The sequence below is a fragment of the Cnephaeus nilssonii genome (genome assembly GCF_951640355.1).
Source record: "Cnephaeus nilssonii genome assembly, chromosome: 15".
NCBI lineage: Eukaryota > Metazoa > Chordata > Mammalia > Chiroptera > Vespertilionidae > Cnephaeus > Cnephaeus nilssonii.
This window is the reverse complement of record NC_137086.1, coordinates 24208230-24229524: the sequence shown is the minus strand read 5'-3', so window position 1 is coordinate 24229524 and position 21295 is coordinate 24208230. Positions and strand designations below refer to the sequence as shown.

The window sequence follows — 21295 nt, the reverse complement described above, 5'->3', positions numbered from 1 at the left end:
GGGGGAGGGCAGGCTCCACTTCAGCTCTCGGAAGTTCACAGCGGAGCAGCTTTGGGGCCTTTGCAAGAGTTAGTCTACCCTGCTATTGTGTTTGCAGACAAGCCTGTCTCCAGGACTAAACTTTAAGTTCTTTGAGGATGCAACTGAGTTTTCCTATCTTTACGTGGGAACTATCAAAAGCCACATTATATAGGAGACACAGTAGGTGGCCCTGAGACCCTCCATTTTCCTAAAAGGTCAAGTTCTTGCAAATTAAACAGCCAGCAGGCTGAATTTAATGAGACGTCAGGAAATAGGGAGCCTCATTCTGTATACCCACCTTCCAGGAACCACACATCAAGAGAACAAACTGTGAGTCTGGCTGCCCTCCCCCTCAAATCACACACCCTGTTCCTCCCTGCTCCCCATCTCCTCCAGCAGGGGACCCAGAATGTGTGTGTGGGGGGGGTGGGGAGAGAAAGGAGGTAGTTATATACACTAGGAGGCACCGTAATGAAGAATTCTGATGAACAAATTTTACATATAAGCTCAAGGCAAAATTGTCACTGACTAAAAGGATATGGGGGGGAAGCTAAAGTCATTTGGTGCCCTTCCCACCTTTCAGAGGTAAACATTTTTATATATGTGTGTCTAGTGTATGTATGTGTGTATGTTTCTTTTGCATTAATGAGGTCATACTATATATACTATTCCAACTTACTTTAATTTTTTTAATGTATCTTTATTGTTGAAATTATTACAAATGTCCCCTTTGTTTGTTTGTGGGGGGTTTCCCCACTCTGTACCCATGCCCCCCACCTTCCCCACTCTATTGTCTGTGTCCATGGATTATGTATATCTATATATATAAAAGCCTAAGCGACCAAATGACCAAACGACCTAATGAACGGTTGACTGGTCACTATGACATGCACTGACCACCAGGGAGGGGACAGACGCTCAATGCACAGGATTGGGCTCCTTCCTGTCTAGATCAGGCCTGCAGGGATTGGGCTGAAACCGGCTATCTGACATCCCCCAAGGGGTCCCAGATTGTGAGAGGGTGCAGGCCAGGCTGAGGGACCCCACCGGTGCACGAATCGGTGCACTGGGCCTCTAGTATGCATATAAGTTCCCTGGTCAATCATTCCCCTCCTTCCCTCTGAAATTCGTCAGTCTGTTCCATACTTACTTTCCTCATTCAACCAGTTATTTTTAACATCTTTCCCCATTAATACACAAAAATAAGCCCAAAAACATGTAATGCTTGCTTATTGTTCCATTTAGGGAGGGACAAAATGTCCCTTAGTTACAGGCACTTTGCTTGCTTCCAGTATTTTGCTGTTTCACATCCAGCTATTTGTGTTTGCTTTACCTGTGCAGATCTGCCAGTGGGATAAACCTGCAGCAAAATTTCTAGGTCAAGGGAAACTCCAGTTACTTTCCTACCAACGGTTTTATTGGCACTTACTAAGTACCTACCATGTGCAAGAAAGAAGTAAGAAACGGGTTTCATTTTAAGGCAGTGACACTGATTTTGGGCACCTGACCCCAAGTAGGAATGAGTGGGTTAAGGAAATTTCTACTCTTTCTATATTTTTTCTATTGTGTGTACTATATTTTTATGATAAGTATTAAATGTGGAACCTAACACATGGGTTATAAAACATTACTGCAGAGCAGGTAATTACATGGCATATTTACCCCAATCTATTTTACATCATAAATTCTTTTCACTGTCTTCAGCCCAACCCAGAATGTGATAATTTATGTGGAAAAAAAATCCCCTTGTGCTTTTTCAAAATTATCTCCCAGGGGTTGCAAAGCTTGCCTGTGGGGGTCAGAACCAAATTGGTCTCTAGCCTCAAGCCCACACCTAATACAAGCCCCCACATAAAGGAGCATTAACACCAGGCAATAGCTCAGCTTGCTGTTTCCCCAGCCAAAGAGCCTGTGAGTGGGAGGCAGGGCTCCCCACTTGGGCTCTGATTTCCTGAAAAGCCAGCTTCTCATTGCTCTCCCTCCACAGACCCTTTCTCTGCCCTCACCCTTTTCTCAAAAGTGAAAGTCGTACTGCAACAGCCCATGAGCCTTGGCATCAAAGGTCTGCGTCCCTCACTGGTTCCCAGAAAAACACTTGTCTGGGACACGGGTTAAGGAGCAGCCAAGAAGAGGTCATTGATCTCGGTCTCCAGGGCTCAGAGGCTTTGCCACGAGGAGGGGCCAAGGCTTTCCAGATGTTCCACTGAAGGGCTGGACGGACGCCAGGGGAGCCCTGCGGATCTACAAAGGGATGCCTGTTCCCCAAGTGTGCACCCTGTGCAATCGAAAGCTCTCTGAAGAGCGTGCCCGGCAAAGTGGGCAGGGCCTTCACGGAGACGTCTGTGGTGACAACCGTCCTCCTGCTGTCCTCACTCACTCCAAACCCACGGCCACCACCCAGCTCTGGTTCTCCACCACTTCCACAGCACCCCTCCCCCAGCACTCCCATGCACACGCATTTCCCCCAAACTGCTAGCTCTGGCGTCTATAGCAGCAAAGCAAAAGCCAACAGGGTTTGAAAAGGCAGCAAAGTTGACAACAACCATCCAGGAGGGCAAAGAAAATAGCCTGGGAAATTCTGGCCTCACCCTAGAAATCAGCCCTCAAAGGAGTGCCAGCCCACCAAATCTAAAAACCAAAATCTAAGCTCTCAGCTCCCCAGGGCACAATTCCCTCCCTCTGGCTCCACCCACTCTTTCTGGAAAGGAAAAGGCCAAAGATACACTGAACCATATACCACATAAGTTTGAAAGTTTTCTGAACAGGAAGCAAATCCTAAATACAGAATTTGGATGCTTACATAGCCATGATATCATGACTACTACTAGCGCTGGTTCAGTCATTCATTGAACAAATATTTATTGAACATCTGCTGTGTACCAGGAACCATTCCGAGATGCCAGGAATGCAATGGTAAAATGATTTTTCCAATACAACGATTCTTGCCCGCTTCAGCTTACATTCTAGAGGGACAGACTAGATAATAAGTGAACAAATAAATAATTTCCAAAGGTACCAAGCACAATAAAAATAGCAGCTAGAGAGTATGTTACGGTATAAAAAATGGAGGCAGTATGATAAAGTGGGAAGGAATGTATATGTGTATGGTGCTTTGCTTTCAAACTGTGCCTTCATGCACATCAACCCGCTGTGCCGTCTCTCCCTGTTGAGTCTGCAGGGGAGAGTGCACCAGGATGCTCACTTAGTTGAGCAGAAACAGAAGCCCAAACATGTGAAATGATTTGTGCAAGATCCACAAATTTTATTCTTTGAATGTCTATTTATCAGACCTCAGAGGAAATGGAAATATGAGCCACACATTAGGGGAAGCTGTTTGCAACAAATATAACTGCCTCTGAAGCAGTAAGAACTAGACAAAAAGCATAATAGAAAAATGCATGAAAGCAATGAGCAGACATTTTTCAGGAACGATCAAACACCTGTAGATACATGAAAAGATTCTCAGTATCATCAATAACCATAGAAATACAAATCGAAACTACACGGACATATCACACATAAGACTGGTCAAAATTTGAAAGCCTTACAATACCGAGCATTCATGAAGATATAAAGCAATTGGAAGTTTGCAAGAATGTCTGTGGTGGCATCAACTGGTACAATCACTTTGGGAAACAATTTACCCTTGCCCAGTAAAGTAGAGCATACACATACATGCTGAACCATTAGTTCCACAGCTAAGTCAATAACCTAAAGAAACTATAGGTACAAGTGTGCCCCAGGGTACAGTATTGTCTGTAATAGCAAACACCTGAAAACAACCCATATGTCTATGAATAGAAGAAGAGGTAAATGCATTTTGATATATTAATATCAGGGAACAATATAAAGCAATAAAAATAATAAACAGCCATACACATCAATATGGTTGAAACTCCAAAGTATAATGGTGCATGAATTGACAATACTATTTAAATAAAGCTAAAAAGTAGATAAAAGTAAAATAATGTATATTTTTAAAACATACATATAGATGGTAAAATCACAAAGAAATGCAAGAAAATAACATAAAATTCAGGATAGTAGTTAGCTTCGGGGGAAAAGAGGAGTAAGACAAGGTCAGTAAAGGGGCTGGGAGGGCTGCAAAGGCACCAGAAATGTGTTTTTTTTCCCCTTTATCTGGACCATAGGTACAGATGATGCAGGATAAATAATGATATAATTTCCCAATAAACATAGTGGAAGGGAGGGAGAGTAAGGCCAGTTTAAATTAATCCCAAAGGACAGACTGATTCAAGGGAAACAAATCACAGAGGATATTTTTCCCGAGGTCAAAGAAATTATCGTTTGTTTGTTTCCTGAGGCAAGGAAACCTAGCGAAGGCTTCACGCCACATAGAAAGTGAATGTTACATCGAAAGGCCCTGGTTTGATTTATGTTTTAAAAAATTAAAAATAAGAGCAAAACAGGTCCCTATGCAGACAGAGCTAGGTGTTTCTAGTTGGCCTGTCAGCGTAGCGGGCACAAGGGCTGTAATTACAGCGAGGGAGAGGTCCAGTGGCCAGCGGCCATCTGTAATTAAGCAGGTGAAGTCTGCCTTCCAGGCTCCGGCTGCTCGGCTGACAACCCTGGTGACCTCACACCCGCCTCTTCCAGGCAGCTCTTGACTTCCATATGTTTAGCCTTCAAACAGCACACACGGACACTCAGCCATGAGCTGGCCACAGCATTCCACAGCGGTGCGCTCGGCTTGCCCAGCCACTGAGCCACCTCCACACCTTCGCCATACTTACCTGGACAGCGGTCACTCGTTAATTCATGGGACAAACATGTCCTGATCACGGTGCATCCTGGCATTGTCTTAGACCACGAAGGTACAGCAGAGACCAACACAGACGCAGTCCCTTGCCTGCATGGTGTTTAGAGTCTCAAGTAAGTGTTTGTGCAAGTGCTTTAATATTTTATTGCCTCCTGACCTTTTTTACTAAATAAAAATGATGCCTAAGGGAAAAAAAATGAAAACACTGGCCTTGGAGATAAGATGCATCTTTTCTACTTCAGAGAATAGAGTCCAATATAGCAAATCAGCCAGGGGCCCTGGGGGCGCTGCAAAGTCCCCTGCCTGCCCTCAGCTCAACCCTCCCAGCACTTAAGCAGGCGGACAGGCTGCCCAGAGGATAAAGTGGGGGAAAAGATGTTGAAATATCGCCAAAGACAGTGTCGAAACAACAAAACATAGTGAGGGAAGTGTATAATGTTGTAGTTCTCTGGGAATCAAATCTCCCATTATAGCATTTAACTCAGTCATTCAAACCTCCATGTTTTTGACCTCCAGGCACCTTAGAAAGCACCATGTGCCAAATTAGGGAACTGCCTACAAACCTAGCTGTTGGTCCTTTATGCACAAGAAGATTCAAGAAAGGCTTAGGTTTTCATCTTTCTAAAAGGGTTGGTCCTTTTTTGTTTTTGTTTTCTGAGGGAAGCGTTAGCTGTTTAATAAGCATTAAGAGCTTACACCACCACCAATGTGAAAACCCTGGAGATAAAATTTCAAACATCAGACAAAAGGTAGGTCAATATCAGGGGGAGGAGGCAACCACCTTCCTGGTGCCCTACCTCATTCGGAACATCAGTTACTTCCTACTCCTCTAGCTCCAATGCAATGCCTTCCTACATTTGAGGAGAAAACCCTTCCCTCACAGTGGGCATGGACAGCATGACAAAATGATGTTTCCCCTGAAATTGGGAGCCTTCTTTGCCATTCTTCCTCCCCTCGATGGACCTCTTCACAGACACACACCAATGGACGACTCTTTAAGTAAACTCCACATGCATATCCATGTGAGAGAGAATTCAAGGCCGAATACTGATATTACAAAAGATTTTAGCACTTACAGTCTTCACAAGAGTGGTTCACATTTAGGGCCCATTCAAATAGAGACCTTCCCTAGCTCTTTGGACACAATATTCCAGTTTTAACATTTCAATTTTTACCTAAATTTCAAGAAATATAACTATTCTGTACCTAGATGCTAAGATCCAACTTATTCCTTTTTCCCATTCTTTTCCATGCACCCTTTCCTGCCCTTTTTAAATGTGGGCCTTGGATTTTTTTAAATAAAACATTTAAAATATAGTAAACATTTGCCTTATTATCCTCTATTTGTACACTTGTAGAAATTGTCTGTTACAAATATTTAGATCTTACAAAAGCCCATTAGAAGAATCTTTTCTAGAATAATTGAAAACCGTCTCTATGTGAATACCTTCAGAGATGAAGACCTCCCTCCTTACTGTTCAAATGTATTAAACGGCTGATGAGCTCTGTCTACCAGACGCTTTTTCCATATACTAAACCACGCTTAAAGCTGCCTCCCTGTAACTTCCACCTCTGTGGTCCTAAAACTGCCCTACGAAGCCACAGGATAAGTCCTCTCCCTCTTCTACTTGGTCACACTTTAAGTTCTTTAGACACCTACCATGTCTCACCCACTTCTAAGGATCCTGTGTGTTGGCCAGGAATACCGAAGTTTGGCTCCCTGGCGATAAGTATAAAGGGGGATTAGGAAGCCTTCTTATTGATTTACACCTGCATTCAGAAAGTCTTCAACCTGAGAATCTGAAATCCTAGGCATTCAATGAATCAAAGCATCTTAACATGTGGTCAATATAATCCAGTTGAGGGCTAGAAGCACCCAGTGATTTATTCACCTTCACTTGGGTGGTTAGTAGCAGGGCCAGGAACAGAATACAAGCTTCTGATTTTAAAAAAAAAAAGGGGGGGGGGTTACTGCCTGGCTGGTATCACTCAGCGGTTGAGCATCAACCCAAGAACCAGGAGGTCACTGGTTCGATCTGGTCAGGGCACAGGCCCGGTTTGCGGGTTCCATCCCTACTGGGAGGTGTGCAGGAGGCAGCTGATCTATGATGTTTCTCTTTCATTGATGTTTCTATCTCTCTATCCATCTCCCTTCCTCTCTCACTAAAAATCAATAAAGAAAAAAGAATTAAAAAAAAACAACAACAGGGAGTTACTCCCATTACACCTCACCATAAAGCTGCTTAATGCTGAATTCAGTGTAACTAACAGGGGCCTTCTGCTCAGCACTAGTGAGGCCCTGCAATAATCAAGGCTCCCAGGGACTTCGTCCAAGTTCAGAGATGGCCTTTGTTCCCAGTGCAGCTTTGTGTCATTTAAACAGTAAGACAGTGCTCCAGGCTCAGCACTCCCATGCCTCTGCCCTTGAATGGCTTGTCGCTTAGTGGATGGGCAGGGCACAACCAGGCTCTAGTTATAGGTACAATATAAATATACGAGTACACGATTGTACAAAAAGACACAGAAGAGTGTGGGAGCAAATACAGTCTCACGGCCCAGCAGGTGGGGGGGTGTGGGCCAATGTGGGAAGGCCCCCAGGAGGAGGCAAACTTGAAATCAAATTCTGAAAGAGTAAAGAATTAGTTGAATAAATAGGGAGGGGACAGGGTATTATAACTGGAGACTTGGTGTGGGGAGGCTCTGAGTACCAGGCATGGAAAGCTTAAACGTGCAAGCCCACGCACACTGGAATATGAAACAACAGCTTATCCAAAGCAAAATCAGGCCAAATACCTTGTTTATCTCCATTGGTTCCTTTCAACATGACACTTTTTCCTGTTAGTTCATTTAGTCATGCATTTATTTATCCAACAAGTAAAACTGATGCCCCTCCTGTGTACATAGCACCTAATCCAGAACTCCTTCTGCATTTCCCATTCATGAAAGGCAGGTTCAACTTGCCTACTCAGAGGAGAACCACATAAAGGTAAGTTCTGGCAAGGTCCCTGGGTGAGTTATTTTAATTAAAGCCCTAGGAACCAGGAGAAAATTAGCACAGTGGGATCAAATTCAAGCACCACTCAATACTGGAGGGTATTTATAGAAAAATAAACACAAAAACAAAAAAATCCAATATCCTGACTGCTTGCTTTTTTGTCTTCCTGGTATAAATTGGTTCTTGTTCTCCTAGCTGAAGAACACTAAATGCTGTCCATTTTGACCTTCTGCAGACGACTAAAGTCAGGACTGGAAAACCGAGACGGCCATTGCCCAGCCTCCCAAAGAATACTGAATGCCTTCTCAACCCCTGCCACAGAGGAAAGAAGAATGGGAAGGAAAGGATACTAAACAGAAAAGGATTCAAAGGTATTAACTTTGAGGTGGACTAAATGGTGGGTATTGGGAAAGGGAGATTTTCCTCTTAATTTTCAGCCAAGTAGAAACTGGTGCCTGCTCAGCATGGTTCAGAGGGAAAGCATGGGTCTTGTAGTCTCTTGCTACCAAAGTGTTGGCTAGGGACCAGCAGCATGGGCACCTCCTGGGAGCTGGTGAGAAATGCAGCATCTCAGGCCCCACCCAGGCCCTGAGTCAGAATCTGCATTTTCACAGGATCCCAGGTGGTTCAGAGTCTTAAACTCTTTAAGCCTCATTTCCCCCATGTGTGAAATAGGGTTGGTAAAGCCCACCTGGCAGATCCATTTACGATTAAACAAAATAATCTCTGTAGAGATTTGGTTTTAAAAATTTTGTTCTCTCTCATTTCCCCCTTCCAGGTGTGTGTCTGTGTGCAAACTCCTCTTGCTTGTGATTGAGAACTAGAAAGTGAGAAGGGGTGCTTAGTCCCACACCTTCTCCAAGTGCAGAGGAAGCCACCGAGGCCCAAAGGGAGTAGATGACTTGTTGCTGACATGTCCTAGCTTGGGGCTTTTTCCTCTTTGTTTCTCCAGCTCTTAGCATGGTGCCTGGCACACAACAGATCCTTAATATATGTTTGCTCAATCAGAAAAACAAGTAATTAGCTAATTGTGGAGCAGGAACTACAATGCAGGTTCCTACAGAACCCTAGTCCCAATAGCACTGAAAGTGAACTTAATTTCCCCTTAATTCACTCTCCCTGACAATTCCAAAAGAACGCACACCTGGCTAATAGCAGAGACCATGGAACTAAACATCACTATTATTTTCAATGTCAGGAAACAGGCACTGAATACCTGGAGAGTAGGAATAACGCACTGGCAGCTGGGCAGAAGGTACCCCAGCTGTGAAGCAACTCGGTCTGTGGAGATGACCAAGCTTGGGACAAGTAGCAGCTGACCCTCAGTACTAAAGAGTGCTCTCTGGTGCCGGTAAAGAACCCCACCGTGGACTGTCCATCCAGATGCTGTGAGCCTCTCTAGGCGCTCAGAGGCAAGTGCTCCTGGGAGTGAATACTCCTCATGCACCATTCACTCATCACCCACTCTGTGGGAGTCCAGCTGCCTAGCCTACCTGCCTCTCCACATGGGAGCATTCAATCCTCAGTGGCAGGCACAAACCCCAATTTCCGCATGTCCCATTACAAACTAGAGGTGTCTGTGGAGCAATGTAGAGCATGATTCTTAGAGCTCTCTGTCATTAGTTGTGTTATTCTTCTCAAGCCTGTCATAGCCTCTGGCCATGGGCAAGTCACTGTCACTGTGTGTATGGGAATGGTCACATTTCCTCCTAATTAAATTTTGTTCAAAATTTCTAAGTAATTGTTTTAATAGCTCATACTCATATTGGGGGAAAAACACATGAGATTACAGGCATTAACAAGAAAGGTTTCCTCCTTTCTAAATTCACCTTTTCCCTTCCCCAGAGACAACTCCTATCCCCTGTGTGTTATGCCTGCCGAGATACCCACACACACAAGCATGTCCACTAGAATGGATGGCCCATAATGGCAGAGGTTTCTGTTTATATTGTTTCCTTCTGTGCCTAGAGCACGGAAAAGAGCAACTGGCATAGGTGCCCAATAACTATATGTTGAATAAATGAATATAAAAATCAGAGGTATTTCTGAAAAGTTCAAATTTGGGTAAATTAAGTTCTAGTCTGCCTTTATTTTATCTTCTGATTGGATATATCTTCAATGGACAATGGTTCTATTTCCTCACCTGTTATTAGCTGCCTTCCAGCGTTGCCATGGGGAGCTGATGAGGACACGTGGAAGTTGGTGGATGTCCTTTATGAACAGCCTACTCCAGGAGAGCGCTCCAGTGAAAAGGAGTCTCTTTGATGGTACCTCTGTACCCTGTTCTACCAACAGCTAAAACACATTTCTGTATTGTGCTTACTGGTCTACTGCTCACCTCCTTGTGTGAGTACAGATACCTGACAGCAGGGACCATTCTCATTAGCTCTATACGTCCAGGGCCTAGGCTATCTTAGATAAGCAAATAAGTAATGTTTCCAATGAAGGAAACTGAGGCTGAAGGAGAGACAGAACAGGTGGTTCAGAGACATTCATGCTCGTCTGTGTGTACATAGGCAAATGCACACACTTCCCACAAGCTCACACCAAAGGTTTACAATCGAGGAGGAAGATAAAAGCCTCAGTGTTAGCAGCTCAAATAAGATGGTGAATGCACTTGATTGTGAAAATTGAATGTTTCAACAAAGCTAGGTAATAAGGAAAATCAATAAGACTGTCAACACAGGCCAATTTCAACTGGATAAAAGAATAAAGTAATTGGTCCTAAAAGACAACTCTCTAAATTAGGTTGGATGAATGGAAATGCCCTATTGTTTTAAGCCAAATCACGAGGATATCAACAACAGTAAATGATTAAATTACAGGCCACTATGACCCAATATGATCTGAGCTGCAAGCATGAATTTCCCCAAACAATCTTCTTTATAAGGCACTGAAATGGTATACAGCGAGGCAACAGAGATGGAATTGGAGGCCGTGCCAAGAAACACGGGGCTCACTTCTTGACTAAGGATCTATTATAAACCCACCCTTTCTATACGTTTATTTATTTCTGCAACATGATTATTCCTTCTTCAATTACTTCATTAGTAAAACAGGCACACAAGACAATAGCAAATACACATGTATGCTTCCCTGATGGCAGAGGAAGGGAGCTTTAGGAGTGATCCTAAAGTGCTCTGCTCTCCAAACACTCAGGATTCAATTGTTTTTCATCTGCTAATGGTTGCCATTTGGTGTTGTTAACCATGAATGATTCATTTCAGAGGAACTGCTGTGCATCTAGAGCCTATTTGGAAGGAAATGAGGGTTTCTTGGCTTATTTCTCATCAAGTATTTTAGCATTGTCTCTTTGTGACTTTATAAACCCCTTGATGGGGGTTTGGTGCTCACTACTTTCAAGCTGACTCCCCTGGTCACATCTGGTGCATATGGTCACTGCTAGGAATAAGCATTTATTTCATTAGGACAAAAGATGGAGCCAAAAATCTGGAGATTAAGGGACCCGCTCCCTGAGTCTGAGTATCAGTAGCAAGCAATTATGCTGGGAGGGGGGGGGGAGTATATTTTGCAAGATCAATATTTTTGAACATCTGGATTTTGTTATTTTCACTCTTATCAAGCACTGAGGCTGTCTCTCTCCATATGTTCCTGGGGAACCCCACATGTCCATTCATGTCTGAGGAGCCAGACCAGGATATCATTGCCTGCGGCACCACACAGGAGGGAGACCTATCAGCATCTTGGAGCTGATGTCTGACTTTGAAGTCTGCTGTTTGGGAAGGTGAAGACTCTCTTTGACCTCTCAAGCAATGTTTCTCATTAGAGACTGAACAGAACTTGAAAAGAGAAAGAGTGGGAGTATCGGGGCTTGATGCCAGGGCACTAGCTAGATAGGTTGGAGAGGAGGAGAATGTGGAGGGTGGTAGAGTGCTTACCATGGGATTTCATGAGATTGCTAAGGGAGAAAAGAGAGCGTGTGTAGAAAAGACCACAAAAGGATGTCTGTACCTGAGCTTGACATTCTAATCACCTAAGTCCCATGCTTATAAAATGAGCTCTATTCAATGTCCCAGACTTGACCAAACTTGACCTAGACCATTCCTCCTTCTTTGGGGTCAAGATGGGTGGGAGGCCTAGACCATGAAAACACATCCAGAAAGCACTGCCTTCCCGTCAAACACAGCTTAATCATTTAAAACATTTCATTTTCTTGTTGGCATAGCATGAAAATTTCTGTCTGCAACATGGATGACTGTCTTTGTTTGAAAGCTCCTTGAGAATACAAATTGCATCTCCCTAATTTATCATGTCTGTCCAGCCTTATCTAAAAATAAGAGCATCAACACTGTCTTTGACAGCGATGATATGATCCCCTCTGCTCTGAACGGCCTCTCCAAGTCTTCCCTGTCAATCTAGTCTACCTACCTTCTCCTTTTTCAGCCCAAGCCCTGCTTCTTCCTTAAAGTTTTCCTGAATTATTCCAGCTCCAATTTATTCCATTTAAGGAACGCTTAGTAACACCCAGTTGAGTACTCAATATGATATTGCCTTGCATTGTTCTCTAATGCTTTTGTCCTGCATGTTCTGGATTCCTAATTCAATTGCAAGCTTCTTGAAGGCAAGGCCATGTGTTCTTATGAATGCCATCTCTCATTTGCCACTTCCTTCCCCACTTCCCAGTCCCCAAACCTAGGACAGGCACCAAGCTGGGCACATTTATTAAAGTGCATTGGTGACTACTGTTCGTTTTAACAAATGGTTCTTTTTAACTATCTGATAACCAAAAGGCATTGGATTAAACAATGTAGAATTTTGAAGGAAAAAGGTAAAATTATCAACTAAAGCTTCAGTGGGACTCTGGGATCTGAGAGATGTTATTTAGATAGAAACTGCCACCCTGCCCTACATGCTCAGTGGTTGGAGAGTCAGCCCATGCACCAAAGGGTCTCAGGTATGATTCCCGGTCAAGGGCCCATACCCAGGTTGCAGGTTCAATTTCCAGCCCCGGTCATGGCCCGTGTGGGAAGCAAGCAATCAATATGTCTCTCTCACATTGATGTTTCTCTCTTTCTCTCCCCTAACCCCTCCTTTACACTCTCTCTAAAAATCAATGGAAAAAATATCTGCAGGTGAGAATTTAAGAAAAAGGAAACTGCTCACTGGCTGAGGTAGAGTTTCAAGAAGTCCTCCCCCTCTACTTTAATCCTGAAGGCAGCACTCTAATGCTTGCCACAGACACATGTAAGAAAGATGACTAACCTGCAGGGAGTAGAGGCAGGTCTAGTTGCAGACCAATACTTAGTATGGACCCACCTTACAGAGAGCCTCAGGAGCTGACCATTTCTAAACTGGGATCAACAGCATTTTCGTTTCTAAGAGAGTAGAAAAAAGATCTGCTTATTTGTGAATGAGAGTCTCTGAGTCACCTTTGGGTTCAACACTAATAACTTTAGCTTTATATTTCTGTAAAAAGCTTACTGGAGAAAAGAACTAAAATTCAAGAGTAGCAGGGACGTCTTTGCCATGTTAGCAAACTCACTATTGTGCCACGATTTAGGGCAGGATACTAAATCGTGGCCTGGGGTCTGGACCCAACAGGGCCATATTATCAACCTTGTGACCTTGGGCACATCACTTGACCTCTCAATGTCACCATCTCCCACATGGAGGTCATACTGTCAGGCACTTGATCTATACACATTATAACTTCAGAATGGAGCAAAGCTGGTTTGTCATGTCTCTCTGTCTGTGCAACATGAAAAAGTTCAAAAGAGAGTCGCAAAGATGAGTTAAGATTTCTAAACTAACTCTTCAGAAAGGTTCATGGATGTGATTGATTCAGCCCCAAGAAGAGAGATTTAATAAGAGCCTTCAAATAGATGAAGGGTTTTTACCCAGGGCCAGTAAGAATATGGGGACCACATGTTCTCAGTCTGCACTGAGCAAAGAAGCCCAAGCCCAGGCTCTGACAAGAAGTTTCTAACATTAAGGGCCAAAGGACACAAATAAACTAGAGAATGTACTTCTGGGAAATACTTCATTGGGGGAAGGATGGGAAAGAAAGAGAGGGAAGGAAGGAGAGAGGGAAAGTGAGAGGGAGAGAAAAAGAAAGAGAATGGGGCAATATTATAGCAAGTTCTGAACACTAAAGAAAGCAACCTCATAGCTCTTGCCAGATATACTAGTATTAGTCTACAAATTACCTCTTTGGCCTTATCTTGTTTGCCTCAGTGGATGGAGCATTGGCCCACAGACTGAAGGGTCCCAGGTTCGAATCCGGTCAAGGCCATGTACCTGGGCTGCAGGCTCCATCCTGGCTACGGTTGGGATGTATGTGGGAGGCAACAATCGATATGTCTCTTTCACATCAATGTTTCTCTCTCTGTCTCGCTCCCTCCCACTCTCTCTAAAAATCAATGGAAAAATATCCTCAGGTGAGGATTAACAACAACAAGAAAATTTACCCTCTTTGACACCTTGCTCTGTTCTTGGACCTTTTGGACATGCATGCCCCAGAGTCAGAAACCTACCCTCAAACGATTTCTCTGAATTGTTTCTCTTTTCTCTGGAGCTGCCTGCTGCTCCTATGGGCATTGGGTTAGCGCTATTGCCACCTCCCTGCCCCCAGGTCTCCAGGGCCTTCAGGCATTTACTGAGCATCTCCTGTATGTGAGGGCACTGTACCCAGGCCCTGTTCTCATAGCGATCCTATCAGACATAGTACCTATCCTAGGTATTATTATCCCCATTTATGGGTGAGAAATCTGAAGCTCTGAACTGGTAAGCACTAGAGCCAGGACTTAAATCCAGGACTGGTGGACTCTGATGCTTTTCCACTCTTATCTGCTACCAGTTCCAGAGAGGGAACTGGGTGCTTCCTGTTGCACGTGGCTGCAGAAAGAAGGGGAGAGGGGTGGATCCTGCCCCCCACCCCCATCTTCTGCTTCCACAATATACAATCACTCCAGAAGTGGACTGAGCGGCATTATTTGTGATGTATGTGCTGCAAAAACCATTCAAATTATTTTGTATCTTCTTCATTTTATTGGTGAAGAAGTTGAGTGATCCAAACATACCAGTAAGGCCTACGTCTTGTTCTTTCTATTGTTGGCTCAGGCTCCGAAGAACTCTCCCAGGTGAGCACTACACCTGGATGGAAGGCAGGGCAAGAAGAGCCGAGAAAGCCCTGGGTCACACTGATTGCCCCTCCTCTGGGAGCCTGCAGATCAGGGCGCATTGTCCTATGATTATAAAGAATGGAAATAGTGTACAAATTATGTCACAACAAAGGAAGAAATTCTAACTATAGTGCACAGCAGGAAGCAATAGTTTGCTCATTTGAGAATTACATGGCTGTTTATGCTTCTGGCACCTGGGCTCATTATGCTCATTTAAGCCTCTGGTGAGCCTGTAGTGTCATGTTTACCAAGAAGCCACATGGTTGTCACTGGTGATAACAGCAAAATACTAACAGGCACCTGAGACTGGAGGATCACACACGAGCATTCCAAGAAAGTGTGCTACTTGGGACGGTGTAGAGAAAGTGCCTCACAAGGCACGTGTCACCAGACTCCCTTCCTTTCAACCCCTTCTACCTGCTACAGGTATTAGCCAGGCCTTAGCCCTGAGCTCTGAGAGATGTCTATTCCAATTACACCAAAGGGCCAAAATCACATGACCGAGGATAACCTGAACTGTCATCCAGCCTGACCCCTTACATCTGGGGTTAGGTTGCCTGGTTTAGACAGAGCACACCCTGGTCAAATCCCATTATGGTGAACTGCACAGGACCTGCCAGCAGAGCAATCTTATTAGACAGTTAGAAATCACATTAGTCCAACCCTAGCAGACGTCAACATCCGGGCTTTCTGTAGTGTGTGAGCAAGAGAAAGAGCCCTTTGGCACCTCCTTAAAGAAGGAGGTATAGTCACATCATCTCACCCCCACACCTTTCTCTGAGCTCTTCAGTATTTGCACGAGTTGTAAAGTTTATTGCAAATTCTACGAATATATATATGTTTTTCTTTGGATGGTACTGGAGCATTTGAAGGGATGCTTGATGGCAGAATAATAGAGTGATGAAAACATCAGCTGGGCTTCATTTCAACTCCTTTCTTCCTTTCGTGGAATTCAGAGTTATGTGTTTTCACTAAAGAAAGGGACTTAGACAAGAACCTATGAACGTCCACAGACTAGCTGTGACAACCGTTTTCCCACCAGACCCTTCTCATGCAGTCTGGTAACAAATGTGTTGGCCACTCATCCTTCACGCCCCTCCTGGCCCTCCCAACCCTTCCAAAATCAGAACCACCTCTGGACCAGGGGCCCCCAAATCCCAGCAGCAGGACTGGGAGGACAGCCGGGCAGAACACAAACAGAACAGAAGATCCGCGTCCAGGAGGAGACTGCTGCAAGTCCTTCCCACCATCCAGAGAGAACCCCAAATCCACCAACAGCATAAAAAAAGGGCAGAAACATGTCTCCTGTACTTCAGAGCAATAGGCTTGCACTTCACAGAATCTGGCATGGGTCAGCATTTCTGAATTAAACTTTTTCTTTTTTTTAGATAAAAGATATTTTTTCAAAAAGTAGACCAAAAATTCAACCCAATGAAAATTGCTTTGTCCATTCACATACAATAAGCTATAGAAGTAAGAAGAAAAAAATTCAATTACTTCTCATTTATTGATTGCAAGTTGTTAATCTTTTCAAAGAAAAAAAAATCAAGCCCTCCATTGGTTGCCCAGTAACTTGGCACAGGAAATACATATTTAATTAATTATCTCATTGCATATTGATTATGTAAAGGAAAGAAGTGGATTGATTTTGCTCATCAAATGTTTTGCCAGTGTCTACAATTAGGAGGCCACTGTATACAGGCATATCTAGGAGATAGCGTGGTTTTGGTTCCAAACCACTGTAAAAAAAAAGGTGAGCTGTAATTTTTGTGCTAAAGGAGGATCTTTCCTTCAATTTGTTTTTAAAAAAATAAAAGCAACCTTGGTGGAGCACAATAAAGCAAAGTGCAATAAAACAAGGTAGACCTGTACAGCTGACCCTTAAACAAAGGGGGGTTAGGGACACTGACCACTTGCATAATTTAAGTGGCCCTCAGCATATGCCAATTCCAACCAGTGCTTTTGTGAAAAGCAATGCAAGGCTTCACCTGACTGGGTACTTTGTTTCCTAACATGGGTTGTGGGTACACTGGTGCCTACTTTATCATGCTTTATGCCCCTTTGAACATCTTGAATATTTTGTATTAAATGTTGCTAAATCCCCAAATCTTCACCAACAGATTCTATTCTGGGCTGTTCAGAGCTGAAAGTTGAGAAGCAAAGTTGGAAACACCAAAATGTAATTGCAGCAAAGAACAGAGGATATAAGAGACTGAATTTGGAAGGTTGCTTAAAGTTCTAAACCCATGCCAAATAACTGCGATGAAAAGGTAGCCAAACTCTATTGTGAGCCTCCTATACACACAACTGCTGAATTATTCTGAACACCTGTTGAAACTGGGTGCTAATTCAGCTAAGTGAAAAGCATCAGGCACCTCTGTCAAGTGCACCATTGGCCCAGCTCCTCTGAATTTGCTCACAGAATCTCTCCTCCCATGTCTGAACCTTTATGAGAACGTCCTCCCTAAAGTAGGGGAGACCGTGTGGGGTTGTGACTTTGTGCTTGTAATCCCCGGTATTCCGGGGAGATGCTGTAAAAGGCCCAAGCCTACCAGCCAGGACCTAAGGGCGCTGTTTCTTTCCCTTTGGGACACAGGCCCTAAACCACATTTGGTCTCAGTGCCACAAGGAACCAGCCTTGGTCTTCCAATCTTTCTGCCATGACATTAAAAACAACTGTTCCACCCCCCTGCCCACAGACAGGAAGAGAAGAAAGATGGTCCCAATAACTAAATTTCAGTCCTAATTCCAGCCCTCCTAGAACCCAAGTTTGCCACCATCACCCCATTCCTGTGTGGCCAAGGTTTTATTGTCCAGTCTTCCCTTTTACCCCGACTGCTCAATCCTCACCAACCTGCAAGCTCTTAATGGTGGTAAGAGGCCACAGACAGGATGGAGAGCAGAGGGTGTAAGAAGAAGAAGAAAAATCCAACTACCCGGAACATCTACACCCTGTGTAATCAGCCAATGGGAGTACAAACGCCTCCCACCCCTATATTTCTAAGAGCAGGGCTTTCCCCCTCATAAGAAACTGTTGGGGGAAAAAAAAAGTAACACTTCTATAAAAGCTCTACAGAAATAAGATACTGAAATTTGACACCTAATTTCTTTTATTTCTGAATACCGTTAGACCAACTGGTTTTACTTCCTTCCCACCACACACGCAAAACCCCACGGGAGCCTCCGGGGAGAGGCTGGGCTCCCCAAAGTCTGGCTGGTGCACTAGCGTGCAAAACGCCTGTTTTATTGGCCTCGCTTGGTAAGTCGCAAATCCTCCCTCTGTTCCACCAAAGTTAACAGATGGCTGGTCCCTTTTGGTACAGAGGCATAAGCATCTTCAAAATAACCTCTTCCTTTAAAATGTGCCAATTAATTAAATGTCACTGTAAAATGCCGCAGCCAAGGAGGGAAGGGAGAGCCCAGAAGACTAAGGGTCAACGGAAGAGAACAAGGCTGAGGTCACTCTCTCCTACCTTCACCCGATGACCCCGAGAGATCGATGATCACATACACTCTGCCTTCCGGCTCCAGGTCAATCTGCAATTAAGAAAATGACAGTGTCTCTGTTAGTACATTGTGGGGACAACCCACGAGTTCATGACATTTCCACCCCAAGTTGCTAAAACCTAGAGTCACAGTTCCACTCAATTCCCCAACCTGCAAAGTGTCAAGTGCCAGGTGAACTAGGAACCAGGGAGAATCCCCATTTATAGGCTATCCATGATGCTCTGGGTGCCGTTCCAGGAGGTCTGACGCATACCCAATAGGTAGGTCATTCCAGTGGTTCTCCTCCGGAAGTGATTCTGCTGCACAACGGAAACCTGGCCCAGGGGACATTTGGGGGATATAAAAATCAGGAGACATTTCTGACTGTGCTGCTACCTGCATCTCCGACGTAGAGGCCAGGGATGCTACCAAACATCCTAGCACACAGGCCAATCCCCACAAAGAATGATCCCGTTTAAAATGCCAAGTAGTAGGGTTGAGACACTCTATGTTACCCCATTTTACAGGTAAGAACACTGGGCTCAAAGTTCCAAAGTAAGTGGCAATGCTGTGATTCTGCCAAAACTATGTAAGAAACTCATGTTCCTTAGACCACACAAACTGCCCACAGGGGAACCAAGAGAAGCACAAGACACGACGCCAGCTCTCAAAGTGTTTACCATCTCATTGAGGAGTCCCAAACCAGAGAGCAATGCTGAACCCGGCTTAACGATGAGGGACAGAAGGACTGAGCGTCTGTGAGCCTGAAATCCATGGAGAAGAGCAGTCTGGGAAGACTGTATGAAGGCCTTCAAGGTGGAAGTAACAGCATAAGCAAAGACCAGGACCACGCACAGTGCCTGTGCCAGACTGAGGGACCCCCATGCTCAGGCTGTGTGTTGGCACATGTGTTTTTGCAAACTCCAGATTCTCCCAGGGTGGTAAAGAGAGAGGCAATATTGCTAAAGTCTTACCATTGACCTTTTCCATGCACCCTCACTTCCTTCCCCCACCTCCAAATCCAGCTAACTGCTTCAATACAGAACCAGGCTGATGACATCATACGATGGAAGAAAAGTCAGAGGCGCTGGGCCTCTTAGCAGTTGAGACATCTTTGCAAGATCTGAACTGTCCTTACAGAAACTGTGTCCTCTGTGAGAGAGAGGAGTATCTCTGGAAACCCGGGGTCACCAAGTGCCCCAGTTGCCTACCCTTTCTCCCACAATCCCATCTGTCTATGCAGGTCTCTAATTGGCTCATACATGCCAGGCTTGTCTCCCCAACAAGCTGTGAGTTTCTGGAGGGCTACAACCACCACCCCTCCTTTTCTTTTTCACTGTCTCTGGCAAAGAGCAGGCAAACACCTAGCAAGTGTGACTTAGGAAGGGTTGTTCTGGCGGATACCTCTTCCTCCTTCAAGGTCAAGGTCAAGTATCCCCTCCTCTCTGAAGTCTTTCCATATATTCCCAGTGAGACTTGATCATCTGGCATGTGTATTCCCACAATACACACACACACACATCTTAAACATGGCTCCTATTCAACGGCACTCCATGGTCCATATGTCTATCTCCTCCTGCTGGACAGAGTATGAGAATCATATTTGCATCCCTAGTGCTTAGCTCACTGTCTGTGTATCAGGAGACACCCAATAAATATTTGAGAAGTGGGAAAAGGCTCGAGGCTCAGGACTGTCAGGACCTATTCTGGGATCATCTGCCCCTCCAAGGCTCCATCCCCTGTAGGAAGCAAGGAACGTGGTCTGTACCAAAAAGTGACATTCAAATGAGGAGAGAGGGGGAAAGAGGCAGCTAGCTGTACCATGAGCACTGCATATTCCCTGTGAAGTGAAAATCTCAGCTGGAACTGACACCCCTATTCCCACCCCATCCCCCCACACACACACATACACACCCATCTCACTCCACTCATAATCCAGGCTCCCAGCCATCCATGCTCCCCACTTTATTTCCAGGCTCGGCCTTTCATGGTCCAGAGTGCTCAAGGTTTCTCCCCAAATTCACTCTCATCAACAGGGGTCTTCAGTGCCTCCTAACTGAGGCCCCTGGTGACATTCCAGGTGCTCTGTCAGGGCAGGGTGTGGCTGGGGGTGCTGGGGGCTCTCAGGTTGCCCCCCCCCAGAAGCCATTCACCTGGGATCTCGTGACTAATATCCAGATGGCAACCAGGCAACAAACTGGTGATGCCATGAGATGACTCTCCCCAGCCCTTCTGCCCCAAGAGTCTGTGATTTTAGATTTCTGAGTAAAGAACATGCTCTCCAGCACCCTCACTGCACCTCCACCCTCCCAGGCCCACCCCCTGCCACAAACACATCCCGGCCCCTGCACTGAATTACCAACAGGAAAACCGACAGCAGTCGGCTCAGCTGATCAGAGCCAAACCAGAATCCCATCCCTGCCACATCTCAGGGACCTCCTTGTCCAAAAGCATGGAATTTAAATAATGTATGCCTTTTAGAGATTAGATCATCCCTATTAAACCCCGCCGGCAACATGAAATGCTTTCTCATATCCTCTAAGTCAGAGATTTCCCACGACTGTGGACTCCACTGGCGAAGTACAATGCTATCTGTGAAAAGCAGGGAGGAGACAGCAGAGGAATGAGACGGGCTGTGAGGCTGAGCCGAAGGCAGGCAGCGTGCCTATCTTTGCAAAAGGGGAGTGAGAACTTGTGGCAGGGGGACAGGTCATTGACGATAAGATGTATTAGGATATTAACATTCAAGATAGCAATCAGAAACCATTTTAGCACCCACTGCTGCTTCAGTGCCGATGAACTGCATTTCCAAACAGAGAAATAGAAATTAAGCTATTAAACATGCCAAGAGCAACAGAGAGCTTTGCAGCC

At 44.8% G+C, this 21295-nt stretch overlaps 1 protein-coding gene across 2 annotated transcripts in view; it reads right to left on the bottom strand.

Moving 5' to 3' along the window:
- The window catches only part of PRKCE (protein kinase C epsilon), a 451747-nt gene that overhangs the window by 255718 nt on the left and 174734 nt on the right, over positions 1 to 21295 (bottom strand). For both annotated transcript variants that reach the window (XM_079792409.1, XM_079792410.1), the window contains exon 2: positions 18412 to 18475. In XM_079792409.1, coding sequence (XP_079648535.1) covers positions 18412 to 18475 — 64 coding nt within the window. The remainder of the gene's footprint in view (positions 1 to 18411; positions 18476 to 21295) is intronic.